The sequence below is a fragment of the Takifugu flavidus genome, chromosome 7 (genome assembly GCF_003711565.1).
Source record: "Takifugu flavidus isolate HTHZ2018 chromosome 7, ASM371156v2, whole genome shotgun sequence".
Lineage (NCBI taxonomy): Eukaryota > Metazoa > Chordata > Actinopteri > Tetraodontiformes > Tetraodontidae > Takifugu > Takifugu flavidus.
The window spans coordinates 4724021-4745479 of NC_079526.1; the positions used below are offsets into that span (position 1 = coordinate 4724021).

Below are 21459 nucleotides of genomic sequence, written 5' to 3' on the forward strand. Positions count from 1 at the left end.
CTTGACTCCGCCAGTGTCTGTGGGTCGGATGGGATGACCCCCCCCAAAAAAAGAAAAAAACAAACAGATGCTGTGACCTTTACGTTCTCACGTTTTTTGTTTTCCCCCTCTGGAGCGTAAAGCAACACGCGTCTTTCTTCTCTTTCGTATTCCCTGGTGTATCCACACTCTGCTAGTTACTATGGCGGCGGCGTATGTTTTATTCATAAACAACCTTTACTGACCATGAAAGGAGAAGAGAAGCGCTGCGTTTCAGCGGACGATCATCTGGGAATCTAAACAGGCACTTTTTGGGAGCCTCTATTCTGCTTTTACTGTAACATTATTGTGTCCTGAACTGTAACACGTGCGACTTCACGGCTTTACTCAAATAACGAAACAATGCAGGCTCAAATCAAACACGCTGTCTCAAAGAAATCTGAGTCACGAGCGCCGCGCTGCGCTTGGCACCTTACCTGAGTGACCCCTCCCAGGCCTAAGTCAATCAGATCTGCTACTGCCGGCGGCTCCTGCGCAGTGGGCTGAACATGATAGTGATGAGGTTGGGTTTGATGGTGGTGGTGCGGGGTGTTCTGATGTCCATTCTGCAATCACAACCCCAGTGTAAGATGATGGGTGGGATGGAAATGCTGTTAGTTGCTCAATCACGCAATCAGACAGAGAGACGGGGGCGAAAGCTGAATTAAAGGCTACAGCGAGGGGGGGGCGACATGGCGGGCTGCAGGTGTTCCACTCATTAACGCACTCGTGGAGGCTCGTACACACACGCACGCGGTACGAGGTTCGTCCGCACGCTGAAGATCTGCAAACGAAGGTTTCTAAAAGTTTAAAGATCGCGATGCTAAGTTGTTGAGAAGCGCAGTGTGCAACAGGAATGAGATACAGGGTCAATCCCGTTAGCTCATAACGAGCTGGATCCCAACCAAGCGGGATATCCTCAAGATTTCTGGATAAAACAGCGACCAGGACCAAGCCTACAGACAGTGCCAATAATAATAATGTAACTCTACCATCTGTGTGGGCAACAACTTCTACCTCTTCCTGCGTCTCGATTACCCTGAAGGCACGTCTAGCAGCCAAGCTAACGCCTTCCCGTGTATTTTGCAGCCACCCCTGAAAAACCAGGCCTCACCAACTCCCTCCATTTTCCCTGCCTGGAACAGAATGATGATGGCCTCTGCTGGACCTTTCGACAGCACTGGCACTGAATCACGATGTGCAGATTGGTCTGGCATAGCGGAGGCAGCCGATGCGGGAGAATACTGCTGACTCTGCGCTTTTCAGCGGATGAAAGCTTGAAGTATGACCATCATTAGCTGATACTGAAGAACAATAACAGCTTGCCCGTGACTAATCAGTACTGGAAGTGCTCCCCATTTTTCTATTAGATGTTTCCACAACAGAAACCCCAGATTTATAACGGCTCAGACAGATTAAATGTACCTATTTTTTTTTTTATACAATATCTGCCGTAATCCTCACTAAAGGACACAGACGGCTGCTTTCTTACTCCCCACTCTTCATGTCCATCAGTCTCACTACCAATTATTCCCCTGTGCCCATTACCGACTCAGCCAAAGTCTTTGCCCAGCCCTTTATCTTTATCGCTACAGCGCCACCTATCAATTAACCACCTCCAGGGAAACAGTAATTACCTGTGCACATGTGTTCCATGCATAATTATCGCAGCCTCCTCAATTAACGCCACCTTGCTGACCCCCTCCTGTCTGGCTGCTTGCACCTGGCAAAACACGGCTGAACTGTCACCAACAGACGCGCGGCCTGAATTGGAAGAGAAAGCACCGCGGGACGCTTTGCATGCGGATAAATATGTCATAGACGTCACTTTTTATCCTGGTTGAGGGAATGACGGCAGCCTCTGCAGGTGCTGGGCATGATTCTCATGCAGGTCCAATGGCTGCGCAGCCCCAAGTGCCCCTTTTCTTTTATTGATCTGTCCAATTCAAGACGTTGACACAGTAAACAAGAAAAGTGATTGTTTTGGACAGAAGGTCGCATTTCTGCCATTGCTATCATTTTCTCCCAGGTGTAGCGCGTACACACACAAACAATGATCTCGTCTAACACTTGTCCAATGTCCATCCTGCTGATAAAGGATCAGAACCTCCCCTGTCAATGATAGAAACAGTAACTCGGGTCCTAAAGGCCGCGGTCAGATAAAGGCAGCTGACCGCAGGGATCAATTCATCCGATGTTTCCTGTTGACATTTTAAAATCAAGCCACGCAGTTTAAAAGTATGTAAGTGGCCTCAGCTGATTACATCAGTGCATAATGAAGCGACGTTATTGGACAGATTTAGCCAAGGCCCAGCAGTTATCTCCCACCAAGGTGACTGCTGATTTCTCAGGGAAGATAATAAAGCAAAGGCGGGATTTTGTGATGTTCCGTGATGCCGGAAAAACCCTCAACCCACGGACGGAGCGGCACAGCAGCGTTCTGCTGCCTGTGTGTCTGAATGATTCATCCTCACATAAATGACCTTAAAGCTACAATAGGAGCTGCAAAAGCAAATTCTTTAATGTCTCTGATCCACTTATATTCCTCTGCTGCTGGGTTATCCAGTGTTTACTCCCCCTGACTGACTTCATGTCCACCAGTATGGGCGAACAGTCCAATTGGTTGCACAACAAGGAAGAAAATTGGATTTGTTCACTTTCAGACACCTGCCAACATAGAAGCAATCCAAATAGCAGCATGTGTTGTGGGCTGGCTGGGGGGAGGACAGGAATACTACAGGGCCTGTAAGCTTCTTACCAAATCTGAAGATAATAAGCAGCCAGGAAACTGCAAGACTGATTCCAAAGGCAAACGAAATTCACAGAGTGTGATCGCCACCGCCAGTGGTGATGTGGAGGGGTCCGACTCTAGTGCTTTAGGGATAGAAAAGAGCACTGCAGGGGGATACAGGCGGAGCTGTGGAGCTCTGGGAGGACGGGGGGAAAACTGAGCTGCAATAGAATCCCGGGAGGTAAATGTGCCTGTATGTAAGCCACCCAACACCCCGACACTCCAACACACACACCTCTACACACACACACAGAAAACAGTGCAAATGCAGGGGTTTGGGCAGATTGCATTGGTGGAGTAGCTGAGTTATAGTTGAACCCAACAAGGGTCAAGGCCAAATTTCATTATATCCACTGGCAGTATGAAGCAAACACACACACACACACACACACACAGCGTAACATTTTTAATGCAAGCACTCTTCACCAAAATGCACAGGCACGGTGGAAAAAACAGCGTAATATTTAATATTAAAAATACCAAAACAGTCATGCACATTCAAGGTTAAATGTTGAAATCATGATATATTATTTCATATTCTGTATGAAATATATGATTCATGCAGGCCATGAATTCTATGAGCAAACCAGCCAGACATGCGTCACCAAGCCACCTGAAAACCAGTTCAACCATTAAGCATGGGGCAGGAACAGCAGCCACCACAGCCACAGCACAAGCAGAAAGGAAGCACAGCACTGCACTGGTCCCAGCAAACCTCTCAGGAAAGAGTTCAAAACCGCTCTGAGAATGGGCCGGTGTAATGGTGGGACAGCTGAGAGGTTTGTCTGGGAGGGGGAGGTGGGCTGGGGGGGGCACGGGGCAAACATCACTCACTGGATGCCGCTTTGGGACGTCATAGACCCCTTCCTTCTGCTGACTGGTGGGAACCTACACAATCGGCCAGCAGAATCTGTTACTGTGGGTTCTTTTAAAATCATGAGACAGTCTTCACACATCACGGACACAGTGCAAGAACACAAAACCTTGGAACCTCCTCTGGAATCCAATAATTCAGACTGTTGGCGCGCATGTGTGTGTGTGTGTGTGTGTGTAGCCTGTCCTCCTGCAGAGACAGTCTCTCTGTCTAATAAAGAATGGATAAGGCTGCTCATCACACCCACAGACATGTAATAACCGGATTGTCACACATGGAGACATGTAATATCTCTTTGTGGAGCAGAGTGACGGATTGTACAGTATTTCCAACGAGAAGACTTGATGACATATTAATGATGATGTTCGTTAATCTCAGGCAGGAAATCTTGCACAGAGGCAACGTGGAACTGAAAGGATGCTGAAGAAGAGCTCCATCATCAGAGATCATATATCCAAAGCTTTATGTCTAGAACTTGTCTGTCTTTCCCCAATAATTTGTTTAGTGTATGTTAAACCCTGACAGTCAGATCTAGTTTACCAATGAGCTCTGAATTGTTTATATAACCAAATTGTGTTATTACATCTGCCAACGCATTTTGAAATTTCTATTTTTTCCGCTGCATTTTTTCCTCTTCTTCCTCTAGTGTAATTTAAAATAAGAATCTTTATTCTTACTTAGTTTCCCACTACGCAGTGTTTAAAACAAGAAATTGTGCTTCAGAACGACAACCACATCGATGCGGCGAAGCTTGTCCCCTTTTTCTTCTCCTTTCATTTCCTTGTTTTCTCTTTCCTATGTTTATTTCCAGAAGCTGCCATCTTTATTCATACATTAGTTCCTCTGTGGCTGGAGGCTGGCTGGGGCTCACGTTTTTGGTGCCTGTGCGTACGTGTGTGTGTGTGTGTTTGTGCATGTGCCAGCACTCCGTCTATTTTCAATCCATTTTATTTAAAGATCAAACGAGAGGCTGGTGATTAATCTTTCTTTCCCTCGCTTTCTTTCATCTCCTTGGGAAACGAAGGAGGGGAGGAGAGAAAAAGAGGAGGGGTCCGCCATCTACACAAGCCCAGGAGTAACGTCCACGTCCCCATCACCCTACTGCTCTCCGTTCTTGTCCCCCAGAGGTCTGAATACACTCCTTAGTTCACCCTTAGAAACAGACTTGGCTGAGCTCATGCCGCCCCTGAGACTAGCTTGTTAGCTTGTTGTGAGACTGTATTTCTAAAATCCTGCAACTACATTTTCACCAAGCATTCACCGGCCGCTATGATGAAGGAACAGTTTAAAGACCTGGTGCTTCCTGCTGGTGCAGCGGAAAAAAGAGGAAAAATATAACACAAGCAGACAACAGGACAAACTTGTGGGTACCTGATAAATGCCCTCTTCCGATGGGTCACGGATGGGCTCGTGTCCCGCCTCAAACACAATGTACTACAACGTCAGCAGTGGAGAGAGGAAAGGAAAAGAAGTGACAGGGGGAAGTGTGGAAGATAAAGAAAAGCCAAAGGGATAAAAAATGGTGAAATCACAGAGGAGTTTAGTTAAACAGCAGTTTTCAATAGATGAGCATTGAAAAGTGGAGGAAGAATCGAATCAGTAAACCTTCCCCAAAGCAGCTAGGAAACCCTACGCTTATTTAAGGGAATCATGCACCTAAACATGCACACAGACACACCAGATCCAGGATCGCACAGATTTTTTGTGTCTCCCACTTCCCTTGATTTCACATAATATCTGTGGACGTCTGAGGAACCAACAGAGAACGTGTCTCCCCACAGTGCACGCAGAGAAGAGCAAGCTGACCGGCTAAGAATGCAGCAGGTGACAGCAGCCATGTGATCTGTCAGAGAGTTACCTGGTAGACCGGGTCCTCCAGATCCTCCTCCAGTATTGTCTGCAGATGTGCAGCAGCGGCAAGGAGAGGCACAGATCAAACAGCAAGCAGCGAGGAAGACAGGAGAGAGGGGAGAGGCAGAGTTAAGCAGGTCGGTGGAGAAGGAGTAGGCGGAAAGCACGGCAGAAGACAGCTTCCCGGCTTCCAGACAATCATTCAGCAATCATCAGAAATGGAGAGACCAGAGACAAAGAGAAAGATAAAGGTGAAAGAAGCACAATGGGTAGATAGTGCTTCTGATGAGACCAGAACGTGAGCACTCTGTGCGAACTCTGATGCCTCTCTTCTGCTTTCTTGATTTTCTTTGAGAACTCCGGTCAGGGAAACTCCTATTCATGCAGTAAGGTCAAGGGAGAAGCAGCCATTAGAGTACCTGGTAGACCGCCTGCTCACACTGTTTGTCTTTCTGGGCCTTCTTCTCCATCTCCTCTCTTTGCTTTATCTCATAGATGAGTTGGAACAGGTCCCGCAGGTCCAGAATCACCGGCTCAGCCTGGAACACAACAGTCCAATCCAGCCAATCAGTGGCGTTCGTCCAAAGAAAAATGCCACCAGAGTTAACGATTCTTTGACGTGAGAGGATCAGTCAGCTGGTCCCGCCCAACATTTATTACACGTCTGACCTGTTATCTTACCACTCATAATAGCTCTTATTTACAGGTCGCCCAGGCGTTGTGTTGCTTTTCTATAATCTGCCATTTTGATGGATAGGCTCATACATATTCCTTCATTACTGACAACTTCCATTTTCACATTTGAATAATGTGTATTTTCACTTTAATCGTTTCTAGAATGTTTATGTTCCATGCGTGATATCGCTGCTCTATCGCTGCTAAGCTATTGTCTGTAGCCTGACTGTTTATCATTGTTTATAACAGCGGTCACCAACCTTTTTACAGCTGAGGGATACCTTAAGATTCCCAAATGGCTTGAGGGCTACCAGCTCAAAACATATGTATAAACAGATCAAGAAATCAAAAGCATACAATATTCACACAAAAAAACAATGGGCCAGATTCACCAATATGTTCTTACGAATCTTCTTAGATTCTTTCTTAAGTTGTCCTTAAGAAGTTTTTTAAGAAAACCCTACGTCGGATTCACCAACGCGTTCGTAAGCCCCAGAATTGTTCGCAGCTGTGTTCTTAGATTGATGAATGCCATCTGTTCGTAAGTTGAAAGCGCGTGCCAGGTGAGTCTAATTAACATACGATTAGCATAAGTCACCGCCCACTAATGCCCATAAAAGGAACTGCAGCAGGACCCTGTAGACGGAGCAGAAAGCAGTCAAATGCCCAAAGCGAAATGCCCAAAGCTTGCCTCTCCACGCCTGATTTCTGACGCCGTGTTGAACAATCAAGAAAGGATGGCTAACACGCTTGATAAAATTGCCTCAACCCTGATGACTATAGCCAACACGCTTAAAGAAATCAACGAGAATGTAAAAAAAAGAAGAATGTAAAAAAAAATAAACGTGTAAAAGCTGTGCTCGGATTGTGACAATAATGCATTTTATTCACAAACGGGCAATTAATCGCGCTCGAACGTGACCGCGTGCCTGCAGTCTGGCCCCATCATTGCGTCAGGACGCACATCCTCACGAGGTTGTGGCTCTGTGTCCAAACACCCAGCGCCCCTTTAACATGCCGATGTGCGTTCAATGGTGGAGCGACTGCGCGCATGCATCTGATTGAATCTTGTGGAGTCTGAGGGTTGGTCAGTGGTGTCAACAACCAGGGCATATCCTCGATCCCCTAATAAAATAAATCAAGATAAAATCAAATAAAAAGACAGTTTTGGCATGGTTTCCAATTTGGTTGATTAATGTTAAGTCATTGGCACATTTACGTAATTTTAAAATTCTCCGTAAATCACCAAAAATAGGAAATAAACAAATAAATAAATAAATATGCCAGAATTATCATTGTAATATTGAATTTTATTGAACTGCACAAGAGAAGAAAACACAACCATGCCGGCACTGAAATGTGCGCAAGAGTACTCCTGAGTGTTCGTAGGATTTGTTCTTACCTACGAATAAATCCAGGATAAGAAGAAATTGGTGAATGCCACAATCTTCGTCAACTGTTCGTAAGTGGGACTTAAGAACAAATTTGTTCGTAAGAACGCTTCGTGAATCTGGCCCAATGTCACTAAGAACTTTTTGCACAGAGGGGAAGTGCACAATACCTTTTCTTTGCAAATGCACAGAGAAAATGCTCATTTTAGCTTGAAAAGCTTTTACCAGTTAACGTTCCGCTCATAGAGATGTAGGCATATGAGCGTAAGTAGCCTTGCCTAAGGGCTCGCCTGGATTCGAACCGATTACCTTCCGCACCAAAGTCAGTGGTGTAAACGTATATGATGTGAATATTCAGTATATGTATGAAACTTTCAATAGAATTTACATAAGGCGCAGCATTTCTTTTGCGAACCAAAAGGGCTATTTTTAGAACAAGTCCAGTGGGCGACTGAGAAGGAGCCAATGGGCGACCGGGTGCCTGCGGGCATAGGGTTGGTGACACCTGGTTTATAAATTCCAGAGACATGATTCCAGAACTGCTGCTGGAGATGACAGTAGATCCCAGCCTCTTGTCCTACCACGTATCTTTATCTATCACATATCTTTCTTGTCAGGGCAACGAGCCCACAGGCAACACGGTCACGCTGTAATACTGCCACAGCAGTGTCTGTTAGACAGTAAGAGAGTTTTGGGCCTAATCAATTATTGACTGTGTCTATGTGAAGAGTTCACATCCTGAATGCTGCCTTGCATAAAGAAGTTCCATTTTAGATCTGCTGTTCTGAAAGATGTGAGGCGTACATTGCTTCTGACAGATGCGGGGAGGTGAACGGTGGCTCCCGGTGAGCTAACCGTGCAACTCGTTGTCAATCTGTCACATTGGGATCCTCTCTTTTTGAGGAAATGTGCTCTAATCTGTTACACACTTCATATTTCCTTAGTATCTCGTATATTTTATGCTTTAAACGGGGGGGGGGACAGGAAGCTGTGAGCATGAACAATCTACAGATTCTTTTGAGTCCATTGATTTCAGCGCTCATAAATCAGATGACTAATTCATGGGCTTTCAAAAGTGGCAAGAAAAGGTCCAGAAAAAGACTTGAGTAACAAATACTGGGTTCTATTCAATTATACACAGGCGTCTGATTTATGGGAGACGTCTTTCTCACCCTCTTTCTCGCTTTTACAAGATATTTCCCTGAATCTTCTGCAGTAGAATTCCTAATATATTAAATTTCCCGACTGTAGCCTCCATGACAGTGCAGATTTGTGGATGCTGACATAAAAAGCACGGTGAATTCTTATTAAGAGTCCACTGAGCAAAAAGATGATGTTATATTTCATTTTTGAGCCACGAAGGGCTCCATATCTGCCCTCACATTCGAGTTATCAGCAGCATCAAACAAGAACAACTTCTCTAATGAACCCACTCAGGAACTTCATAAAAAAGACCATTTTTCCCGTATAATCTCCTACAGGTTTTTGCAATCCATGTTTTTCCTCTTGTGTAATACTCAAGTGTCACCAGAAGGCAGGCTTGATGTCTTGTGAAAACAACTCCAATTGTTAAATATGAGACAATGCAGACGTTAATCTCCAGTGAAGACGTTGTTCTGCTGTTGTAGGCGTGTGTGTTGAATGACGTTTGAAAACACATTTGCTAAAAAAAGAGACAAAGTTGTGATTTGAACGCATGCTTAATATTCTAATACCGCTGGACAAACTCCAAAAAGTAAACTCTGAAGCCTGGAATGTACAACTCTGTTGTCGTAAACACGAACTGACGGATGCGTCTAAACCAAGTGTATGTTCTGCTGCTGGCACATTTACCGTGGAGTCTAAGGTTGAACATGTCTGAGATCTGTCTCTTCTCACACGCGTTTGCTTCCACTGAACGGAAATGATGTCTGCAGGTAATAACATAATCCTGATATAAGATCAGGAGTAACTGCAACACAATCATCCCAAAGGCGATGATGATGCTCTGAAAGGATGCAGCCTTGAATAGCTTACAACCCCTGAGGACCCTGCTAGTATAATTTAATCATGGAGATGGCCGTTCTGGTATTTTTGGACTTCTCGCCTGTTGTTGATGCGGGTCTTTTTAAGTCGATTTCCAAATGACAAGCGCAGCATGGCTGGACCTGTTCACATTCATTCCACTCTAACGAAAGGGTTAAACCAAAGGCTGTGATAAATGAGGAACGTGTGGGCCAAACCTGTTAAACAGAAGCATCTCCATCATGTGAGAAGACAAAACCAACACTGCTGTTGTGCTGGCACGCTCGAGTGAGTAATAAGCCAATTACATTCACTTTCGCTCCTAAATTGGCTCGTTCGGGATGGCTTTGAGTCTCAGACTTCCTGTCAGCTAAGTCACTTTGTTAATTCACATCTTTCCAGTTAGGTGAGCGAAGTGGCGGCACGCTCTAAGTGTCCGCTCCCCAGCCAATAGTGGGAGTGCTTCTGGGAAAAGGTGAGTTAAATATGATCAAGCCTTTGCCTCAGGATAGGTCCGATAAAAAACACACGATTTGGCCTTTCCTGCCCGTCCTTAAAGTCAGCTTGGCTGGTGGGTTCCATTGATGTCATGTTGAGTTATCACAATGTGCGTCTGTTGAAGCCACCACTCATGGCTTTGAGAAGATAGATATTCCATTAGAGTTGGTGACACACACTCAAACCCTCATCGACTCACTATGGGAAATCAATATGGCTGCACAGTGAGCCGGCTGGAGCCGCGTTAAACAGGCCGGACTCACTGACACAACAGCGGCGGCCGCCATCACAACACACCAACAGGCGACTTGGTGTCACAGGCGGCGCGTGTTGACTGAATTTGTCAAGTGTCCGTGTGCACAGATCAGAGGAGAGACTCAGAGTTTGTTTGTTCAACCGAACAAAGGGACATGAGATGGCATTCAAGGGTCCTTATCTAAATGTCAAGAGCACTGAGCTTGTGAAAAACACCCTTATGAATCATTTACACTGACTGAGCAAACACACACACACACACACACACACACACACACACACACACACACACACACACAGGCACTAACCGACTGGGCCGTCTTGATGGCTACGAAGCGGTGGTTTCCTTCCTTCCCACAAACATAGCCGAAAGCTCGGTGGTCCGTGATGTCCTTGGCGATGTAGGAGATCTCATGGACCGCATGGTGGTGCTGGAGAATCTGCAGGACGGCAACAAGGGGCAAATTTTAGCAAATCGCTCTGCTTCCTTTTACTCTCGTTCGACAGATTGACTGTGGTGTGATTTCCTCAACATTTTAAGAACCTAAAGGTTTCTGTTTTAGATAGAAGCGCTAAAATGAAGAACTGCTGGAGCTAAATACAACTGGGATTTCTTTTTTTCTCTTTTTTTCACCTGTCAAGTGGAACAAAGTTCTAAATGAAACTTTTAGAGCCATTTAGATAAAACAGCTCGTCAGGTCTCAACTGTATTCAGTTAAATGGGGCGGAACATTGTTGAGGGTACCATTTGGTTGAGGAGGATACTTCTGACAGAGCAGTGAAGAAAGTCATCAGGAGCCTCTTTTTACCACAGGAACTTTCAAACTTTTACCCAGGAGTTCGAAAAACCTTGGCGCATTTCCACTGAAATTACCCAGGAAGCATTTCCCAGGAAGATATTCACTGGGACTTCAAATCCCCTCTCCTCTCCTCTCCTCTCCTCTCCTCTCCTCTCCCCTCCTCTCCTCTCCCCTCCTCTCCTCTCCTCTCCTCTCCTCTCCTCTCCTCCCCTCCTCTCCTCTCCTCTCCTCTCCCCTCCTCTCCTCTTCCCTTCTCTCCTCTCCTCTCCCCTCCTCTCCTCTCCCCTCCTCTCCTCTCCTCTCCCCTCCTCTCCTCTCTCCCCTCCCCCTCTCCTCTCCTCCGTCTCTCTGTATCCATCTACTGGTATCGTCAACCTCATATCTGTGCACTGACCTGCTGACCTCTGACCCCACTGACCCGCTCACCTCTAGTATTGACAGATTGTTATTATTGCACGATTACTGTCTATTATCTTCTCTATCTGTCCTCCCCTCGTCCCCTCCTTCTCTGCTAGGGGCCCTCCCGCATCAGCCCATATGAGCCTGGTCCTGCTCAAGGTTTCTTCCTGTTTTTACTTGCCATTGTTGCTTTGAACTGAATTGAATTTGTCTTTTCACTCAGATAAATACATTTCGGATAAATATCTAGAAATGTTGGTGACTTAAGTCAAACGAGTAACTGTCTGAGGTGGCACTTTCAGGCATCAGTCATCAACCCCTCGTGAGGAGGGCTTACCATCCGTTTCTAGTGCCTGTAGCCCAGGTGATCCCAACATCTAATATAACTAGTCTGTATCACTCAGGAGCAGCTTCTGTCGAAGGCTTCTGTCACACTAAATGTTTAATGTCGCGGTAATTTTAACCCAGGGCTTCCCTGTACTGTGACCTGGAGAGAGTCACAGACCACATAGACCTTCACAGCCAGATAGTGAGTCCTGAGCTAAACTGTTTCTAGCTCCCTGCCCTCTCTGCTCCAGCCTTGGTGAAGATGCCAAGCTGGCATTGCCCGCGGCAGATGGCACTGTTTGTCCTGAGGACGGGGGGGAGGATCAGTGACAATCACAGCTCAGCAAGCTGGGGACATGATCGCTTCATCTGGATCCTCTTTCAAAACCAACGCTCCCGCGCACATCTTGAAATGCTGCAGCCTCCTGTGAGTCTCAGTAAATGCTGGGAACAGAGAGCAGCGCCATGGTCGACCCGAGAGCCCTGAGTGCACATTGGGGGGGGGGTCATGGCTCTGTGTGCAAGACACGCATCTGCACCATTTGGAGCTCCTGTAGGTGTCAAAATTGGCAGAGGATAGTGACGAAGTGGCAAAAAGAGCAATGATTTCAAAGCACACACACACACACACACACACACACACACACACACACACACACACACACACACACACACACGTGAAGCCCAGCAGTCATTATATGAACAATGTCAAGGACTGGATCTAATAATTACAATAATGATTATTATTAGCGTTCCTGATTAACCTGAAGCACGCACACACACACACACACACACACACACACACACACACACACACACACACACACACAGATCTAAATCTCATTTGCAGAAGTGATTAAATTCCTTCTCGATAAATGACTAAGAGTGTCTAAATTATTTTCAACTGCATTGCCTTGATAATACGTGCTGAATTGTGGCTTAAAGGGTGAGTTACGATGTTGTTTTCAACTCTAAAATGTGCATAAGCGGTTTCGCTACAGAGATTTAATGGCGTTGGAAAATGTTTGAAGTTTGGAACCTTGGAAGTGGAGATCTGACAACAATTACAAAATGGATCTAATCGGATATTTTGATACCATGGAATCTCCTTTACATATAAATGTGGCTGGCACGACAGCTGTTTATGCCAGCAGCAGCGTTTGCCATTGATATTATGGATACATGAGGTTGCTTCACTTCATTTTCGCTATTTATGTACCTAATGAAGTAAAGCAGAGCATGGAGGATACTAGCTCACCGTACAGCTTCATGTGTTTTTTTAAATGTTATTGTTGCCAAATGTTTGGAAACTGGGGTTCCTCCTTCCTCCACGCTGCACACACCCGTTAGAATGAGCGGCTTTGTCGCCGGAAGCGTCGACAAATGTCATTATGTGTATTAAATCTTCTTTTCTTGGAGACACGGTCACAACTTTAAGAACACGTTTTTTTCTTTTGGTTTTTTCTAGTGCTGAGAAGTGCGATTCAATCCCAGGAGGATGGCGGTAGCCAGAATCGACGTGTCTGGCAGCATCAACCATCAGACGCTGCTCAAAGATGCTCGAGCAGGTGTTCTCAGGGGAGGAGGATTGTTTCGAGGCAGGTAGGTGTATCAAAAAAGAAAGTCGATACTGTCTTCTCTGTCTTGTTTTCTCCTGAGCGGTGGCAGGATGCCCTGCCGCCCCACCCCAACACCCCACGCTTCTCTGGACACGGCGCCGAGATGTTCCACGGGGGCGCGAGGGAGGAAGAGCAGGGGAAGCGCCCCGAGGAGACAAACCTTCAGAGGGGACTTCGTCTCCAGAGAGTAGGACGCGTCTTTCACACTGATACCAACATTCATATTCATGCTGTGTGTATCAGGTAATCGGGTACTTCTGTTGTCCGAGCTGGTTCGATCTGATCTTTTCCGGTTTTCCGGAGGGCACCTGAACCCTACAGAGGGTGGGTCAGCAGGGAAGCTCGTGTCTCGAAAAGAGAGAGAAGCAGAGCGCCAGATTAATGTCGGCCTTATTCTTCTTCTCTATCTCAAGCACCAGCTCTCTCCATCCTCCACGACCTTCCCTCCTCCAACAGACAGGCCATCTATTCATTCGGTCGTCCACCCATCCATCTCTCCATCCGCCCAGGCGGCTGACTGATGCACAGGAGGGAATGAGACTGTCAAGATGTAGAGTCATTGTCTTCCTCTCGTAGCCATTAGAAACGGTTGAAGGACTGATACTGAGGACGGCGTGTCTCTGTAGTTAATATTAATGTGTGGAGACAGAGGACAAGGTCTCCCCCTGGACAACTTCATTTTGACATATGTTGACTGATTCTCTTCCTGTCCTTCTCACTCTGTTATGGTCTGGTTTTACCCCTCTTTCACATCATCCCTCTATTTGTCTTTCAGGAAGTAATCCTCCTTTTCTTAGTCGTACAGCTGTGTCTCTTTTTGACGCCACATCTATCTCTGGTCCACTCTCTCGCGTCACAAACATGGATGAGAAGAAGAGAAATGAAGGTTATAAAAAGGGGATGAACCACCGGATTGGTGAGGGATGAATGAGGAGACGTGCAATATGGTTGCCATGGAGGCCACTGGTTTCCATGTCTTGCCCTGTCTCCTCTCCTGCACTGCTAAATTATGGCAGGCTTCCACACTTTGGTACACATGCAGCATAAATATGAGTCTGGACATCAGCCACTAAAGCCGAGTGCGTAGCAGCAGGCGTCATGGTGCGTCTCCACACCCAGACTACAAACACACTCGGATCCACTAAAGATCCGCATGTTCAGAAACAGCCAGACCTACCCTACACACCAACACACAAGCAGATGTTAATACAACATAATCCAACACATACAAATGATTGAGGCCCTTTCTTGGGCTTCTAAGACACTAATTTTATGGCAAAAACGCCTCTTTAACAGGGCTTTAACAAATAATCAAGGAAAATAGGTACAGAGGAAACTGGAACGGTGTTTACTTTCTTTCTCCAGTCCAGTTCTTGGTAAACATGACACCAGATCCTGAAACAACAGCCTGCAGAGCGCAGCCCTGCATCAATCATCAGCGGCTGCACAGCGGCCAGTGCATTAACGCTGAGAATTTATTAGCAGAGCACTGACAGGTAGCATTACAGTGACTTAGATTAGTCATTAGTGAATCAATCACTGAGGTTTTTCCCACAAATGGAGGGAAATATTCTATAAAATCTGCCGTTCGATCCCTCGCCATATGTTAATAAGCCTACACGTGGGAAGTTTACAAAGGAATTTATGCTTAAAGCAGAGACGGAGGTGTCAATGCTGCTGCATATTTAAATAAGAGCAGATCCATCACATGTTATTTCAAACTTGGCAAGTGTTCAGTCTTGATTTACAGCTGCTCCGTCCATACGCCACGCTGCCAGAGTACACAGCATCGACGCAGAGCATTAATCTGTCAGTGGTAAAAGACTTTAGTTGCAGGTACGCTAACGGGCCGAGGGAGCTGCAAGAAAGCACGACGTCTATATAAAGACCAAACATTCAGAGGCCCCTTTTAAACAAATTAGAGCCGCATATGGATAAAGTTATGGCATCACTTTCATGGCGTCTTCAAAGCGGATCCTGTTGCTGTTATGTAAAATCGTCAAAGGTCCCTGCGGACGGGAAAACAGATGGGAATGACAGAGATGACAGAGGGAATCTCCAGCCAACAGAGATTAAAATACTACACAAGAGGGACTGATTACAGTTGGATGGTAAATCCCGCATTGATCCGGTGGGTCAACATGAAAAGCGGCCGTGTAGGACGGAAAAAGCATAATCCTGGAGCATAATATAAACACTGTGGTTGCTGTTTGCAGAAGGGAAGACAATGGGGTAGCCATGTTCTCTCATCTACTGAGGCCTTGTTCTCAGGGTTTCAATTAGGGTCTTCTGATTTCCCCTGGGCCCCCTCACTCTAATGGAGATGACTCATTAACTGAGGCGAAACACACACACACACACACACAAACACACACACACACACACACACACAGGCATGTACAAACACGTTTGCTTCTGAGCTTACCCCGGTCTTCTCATCATAGATTTTGATCCCTCCGAAGGAAACGGTCAGGAACACCTTCAGCTTGTGTTCTCCTTTAGAGCGCGCTGCTGCAGCTACACCCTGAGGACGGCACAGAAACACACACGCTGATGGAGAGGCTGGATTACACGTTTGTTTTTTATGTCAGCATCAACAGAAACCTCTCAGAAAAGTCAGTAAAATCACTTCAATTCTGCTCAGACAGTAAAAGAAGTATCATAACTGAGTTATAACCATGATTCTAGCAAACTCTAAAGACTGTAACTCTTAAATCTTGTGCCGTATCAAGACTTTAACATGATAAATCAAAGGAGGGCAGCATCATTCTATGCCTTTTCTGCAGGAATCGAACGACTGGAAGGCCTCTAGCATGAACTCACCACCACAGACCTATAGGTCAAACACTTTCAGCAACATTTACCACAACAATTAAGAGTTAAATGTGAACTTCCAACAAAGTAAGTCACCATTAACTCGCATTAAATAGAGCAAATGCAGAAGATTGAATGATTCAGGTAAAGTACAAGTACATCACAGCAATAACTGTAGCTCAGTATTTAAGTTAATGTGCTCAGTTTTATTGACCTCACAGTGCTCCTTTACCCGAATAAAGACATGGACAATCTATAACATATTAAAATACACAGCGCAGACTGAGACTGGGTATAAATATATGAGTCGGACCGACCGTGGAGACTGGACAGACGCTCACATACGGCTAATTAAAACCTCTTCAACGGTACATATGTCCTGACATTCCTTTGTGAAGACGAGTCACAAAAGCAGAGGAAAAGACTGAAGCGTGATCAGAGTGTGGCGGGCGGAGGGAGGAGCGGTACGAGCGAAGAGGTGGAGGGATCAGTGAAAAAAACCCAGCTGATGGATTTCCTGTCTGAATAAATGAGGAGGTGTGAAGCTGTTTGATCAATGAGCTGTCCGTCTGCTCGGCACCCCTCTACACCTCAGCTGGATCCACATTTCACTACATAAATAAAGCCTGAATGTAAATTTAAACATCTCCCGCTGTAGGCCTGAGCCCAGATGTTACGTGACATTCAATAACCAAGGAGGAGCTTTAAACATTCAGTGTTTTTTCTTAACAAAAAATCTCATTAGCCTGTTCTCTAGTTATGGAAATGAAGCAGCCTCCACGACAAGCCATCCTAATATTTATTTTCTAGTCCCACATAATTATGTCATTGTCTGACAAAATAAACCACAGTAAAAGACTAAATCTGCATAATGGCCGCTCAGAACGACACTGTATGATCGCAGTAGGAATATCTGCACATTTCAGAAAAAACCCTCCTGCTGCCGTGTAACCGCTAATATTAGCATACGCGGCAGATACGTAGCGCCGAGTTGGAACATAAAAGTGAAAGATGCTCTTTTTGACTGCACACTGTTCCATTAAATCATCCATCAATCAGTAAGCAAATCTGAATCTGTCAAACATTTATTTCTCTCGCAGCCCAGTCAGAGCATCATTAGAAACTCACGTAAGCAACACTCATGTAATCTGAACTAACGGGTCTGCAAATAAAGCTGGACTAAAACTATTCTATAATAAGATCTGGACCACCCTAGGATCCCCTCCTCCTTCTCTAACCCTAACCCTAACCCTAACCCTGTGCTAACGGTAGCACGTGTTGCCCTCAGCTTCACTCTTAGTGTCCTTGCAGAGGTCACTGACCTCACTCTCCTCCTCCATATGGCTGACCTCACTTCCTCCTGCACTAATCTGTGCCCATTAAAGCTGTCAGTTATTAGATCCCTGTTTCTAATAATCTTTGGGATTGGAAAAAGAAAGAACTATCAGCACTTAGACGGCGCTGTGGATTTTTTTTTTTGGAGCAGAAAAAAAAGGAGCAGACTTTCTTTACCTTGAGCTTCATCATCGAGTCCTGGCAGAGTTTGTCTCCACGGGCAGCAGTGACCTCATCCAGGCCAATGATCTTGGCCTTGTAGCGGACGCCATCACCCTTAAAGCGCCTGATGAGAGCCGCTTCGCTGCGATCCTGCCCTGCGGACACACACACACACAAACGTGCACTCAATTCTACGGTACATCTTCCAGTCAAGGACCTCCATCTACTGCCGTCTGGCGCCATTACCTCAGGATCATCAATCACTCAAAGACCCAAGAATTCCTCCGTAACCTTAAAAACACCGCGCAGGCCAAAGATGCTGATTGTAATAACATGTTGTTGCTAAAGTCGCAGAATTGAGCCGCGACGCTGGTCAATATGGTCAGACAAAATAAATAAATAGATAAATAAACCAGCTGGACTTGGTGTGGGTCCGAATGGGGGCAATTTCGCCCGCAATATAATAGTGTGACACTTTGGTCCCATCTCGCCTCTCTCCTCAACCGCCAGTGTGTCCACGGCCCTCACCGGTGGGAGTGCACGTGTTAGTGAACGGAGGCAATGGTGAATGTGTTCGCTTTGCTGAGGTGTATGTTATCGCCTGAAGTGAGTACAATGCTGCACTTCAGAGCACAATACAGTCCCTGCACACACACACACACACACACACACGCGCTTCCATCTCCTGTTCAGTGTCTTTCCCTCTAACCTGCAAAGATCCACTTCATGACCCTCACCCTCAACGCCACATCCCAGCCTAATATATGGATGCATTTGTGCTGCGCTGGATCACAGCTCGACTCCTAGAAGGTCGTAGTGATGGAGAGGTCCCGCTCCTCCTCCCTCCATCCCTACAGTCCTGACAGCTGTGCAGTAAAGTAAGCGTGAGGCCTGTAAAGTTGGGACGGTTTTGGCGGCGCTTCGCTCTCAGATGAACAACAGGAGCCACCAGGCAGGTGTGCCCACAGCGCCTTGAACGCAGGCTTCATTGCTTATCACATATCACATTTGCGCAAGGTCATTTGGAAGTTTGGGAAAATGTGGAGGACAAACGGGCTCACGGAGATAAACACTCCGCTCCCATTGAGAGAAAAATGAGGCAGCTCCTTCTCTCTCTCTCTCTCACACACACACGTGCATGTGGTTGTGTGGACGATTCCTCCACTGAGTGATTGACTTCCTCTTCGGAGGCGAAAGAGTTGAAAAAGCATCTGCCTTTATGTTGGGAGGCAGAAACAGAGGATGTCTCTGTGGCGTCGGGTCTTGGTCGGGCTGAGACGAGAGTGTGTGTTCAAACCACCAGAGGATGGTTCTTCGTCCACATTTGAAGACATTTAAATATCGCCTTCATTAAACTTGAAATCATCTCTTCTAATGTGCTTACAGGCGAGCGTAAACAAGCAAATACACCAGCAACGGTCCTGATCAAGACCCCTGCAGGGAAAAAAGGCATATTTTAGGAATCCCCGACGTTATAATCAGCCTGGAAGCACCAGCGTTTGTCCTGTTTCGCCAATTCTTTCCTTTGTTTTGTCTGCAGTTGCTAATTTCTTCAAATAGTGGTGTCACAAACCTTCGCTGCCTCTTAAACACACATTTAACATCATCAGAATGTGGATGGACACTCATCCAGACTAAAATAGATCCAGGCCATGGCACATGCGTTGCCTACCACCAGTGTAATAAACGACTGGCCTGTTGTCTGACTGATCACTTCCCAGCTTCATCCTGCCAGTTGACACCATATCCATGCCACGATAGCAGAGCCTGAATGTAAAGCATCATCTGCTCATCGCTCATCGATCAGTCAGCAGCGTAGGATTCAGTATCTTTGCTCCAGGACACGTTCAAACCCAGAATATAAAGAGAAGCGGGACCATTCTGATTAATGGGGGTCATTAAATCAACAAACAAGATAATAAAAGGCTCCTGTGTAAATAAAAGCACTCCTGTGCAGGTTCACACAGGGATGAGGATGAGGAAATACAATTTATGGGTCAACACAGGCGAGTTAAATAACACTGGAGGCGTCCAGCTGCTTTTGTCTCACTGGAACAGCAGTTTTCATTTGGGCCTGACATTTAAGACCTGCTCCCGCCATCTGCATCCATCACCGTTACTGCTGTTAAACTGAGCGGACCCGCAGAGAGGAACGCAGAGAGGGAGAAGTCAACAGAGCCCAGACAGGGAGGGGGGGGCAGAGAGAGGACGTCAACAGAGCCCAGGCGGAGGGGGGAGAGAAACGGAGAGAGGGTCCAGGGCTGTTTCTCCTGCTGAGATGTTCATATTATTACCCCTATACAGTGTGTTCAGAGACAATGTGTGTGTGTGTGTGTGCAGGGGGAACATTCTGCTGTAATTAAATGTCTGTTATAGCTGTGACCCACTGAGCTTCAAACACAGCTAATGAAAGAAACTTCCATTTCATCTGTCATCCCTGACACACACACACACACACACGAGTTGTGTTGTCTTTGCTGTATCGGTGGTGCTTGGTGGGTACTTGGTATTCGTGTTGGTTTGTCTGTCTGTCTGAAGCAACAAGCTGAGAGTGTGTGTGTGTGTGTGTGTGTGTGGGGGGGGGGGGGGCAGAGCAAAAGATTGAAAGAAGGGATGAGATGTGATGGATGGATGAATCAGCGAGGCCTCCATTGGATAAATGTCACTCAGCATTACAGCGGCGTGACAGGCAGGAACCTCCTCTCGTCTCTTTTTTCTCCCTCTCACACACGCGCACTTCCTCAGGTGATAGATGGCGGGTGGTTGCTGCTACTGTACCTCCAGCCCCCCGAGGAAAGCCCTGAGCATCGCCCCTGGCAACGCTAACGTTCTGTCTCCACCACCATCTCCTGACTTGCTTAGGGGTGGATGTTTGCCTTTTTTCCCCTTTACTCTCGATGAGTTTTGGTGGTTTTCTTCTCGGATTATTTGTTGCCGCGACACCAAGAATGTTTTTGAAGCCGAGCGAGAAGAGAGAGAGACACAGAGAGACAGAGAGAGAGAGCTGAAGCACAGAGCTGGACGTTCCTCAGGAGGTTGGGGGAAGGAACAAGTCTCAACATCTGCACAGATGTCAGGACGGAACGGTCACATTTTAATGAATATTACAACAGTTCAAGAGGAGAAATGGACGGGGCTGAGCAGAGAGCTCAGATATTGTGCTCACAATTACAGCAACGTTCAGATGATTAGGATGCTGGATGGAGGGTTATATTTTTATACTTTGAAAACCACTCATCAAGAGCTCTCCAGGGTCGAATCTAATAAAGACAAGATAAAAAGAACATCATGGGGCGAATATGTCAGGGAGACACCCACGCTGCAGGTAATAATATGCCAAGGTGACTCTGAAAAGCAGAGGCAGGAATGCCGATAAATACGGAAAAGACTGCGGCCGGGTGGGAAGTGACCACAGCCGAACTGTTTGGCTTCTTTACTCTGATGTGCTGCAGCACTCTGCAGAATTAGCAGAATCTGATTACTATGATTTCTATTTAAATAACACTTTGTCTCCATTTTGTCTCTTTGAGTTTAATTATGTAAATGGGCAAAAGAATCATCTAATGCGGTGAGTCTAATGGACGTTATTTTAAAAAATGATTCGGGAAAATGACTGATGAGCGATTCAGCGAGAACGCTAGAAAGG

General features: G+C 46.1%; 1 protein-coding gene across 16 annotated transcripts in view; it reads right to left on the minus strand.

Moving 5' to 3' along the window:
• The window catches only part of dab1a (DAB adaptor protein 1a), a 132541-nt gene that overhangs the window by 9743 nt on the left and 101339 nt on the right, over nucleotides 1-21459 (minus strand). For 9 of the 16 annotated variants that reach the window (XM_057039063.1, XM_057039061.1, XM_057039062.1 and 6 more), the window contains 8 exons: nucleotides 17829-17968; nucleotides 15928-16026; nucleotides 10666-10797; nucleotides 5954-6073; nucleotides 5542-5580; nucleotides 5055-5117; nucleotides 3644-3697; nucleotides 456-584 (listed from right to left, as the gene is read on the minus strand). In XM_057039063.1, coding sequence (XP_056895043.1) covers nucleotides 456-584; nucleotides 3644-3697; nucleotides 5055-5117; nucleotides 5542-5580; nucleotides 5954-6073; nucleotides 10666-10797; nucleotides 15928-16026; nucleotides 17829-17968 — 776 coding nt within the window. The remainder of the gene's footprint in view (nucleotides 1-455; nucleotides 585-3643; nucleotides 3698-5054; nucleotides 5118-5541; nucleotides 5581-5953; nucleotides 6074-10665; nucleotides 10798-15927; nucleotides 16027-17828; nucleotides 17969-21459) is intronic. The other 7 variants (XM_057039067.1, XM_057039065.1, XM_057039066.1 and 4 more) reach the window with 7 other exon arrangements.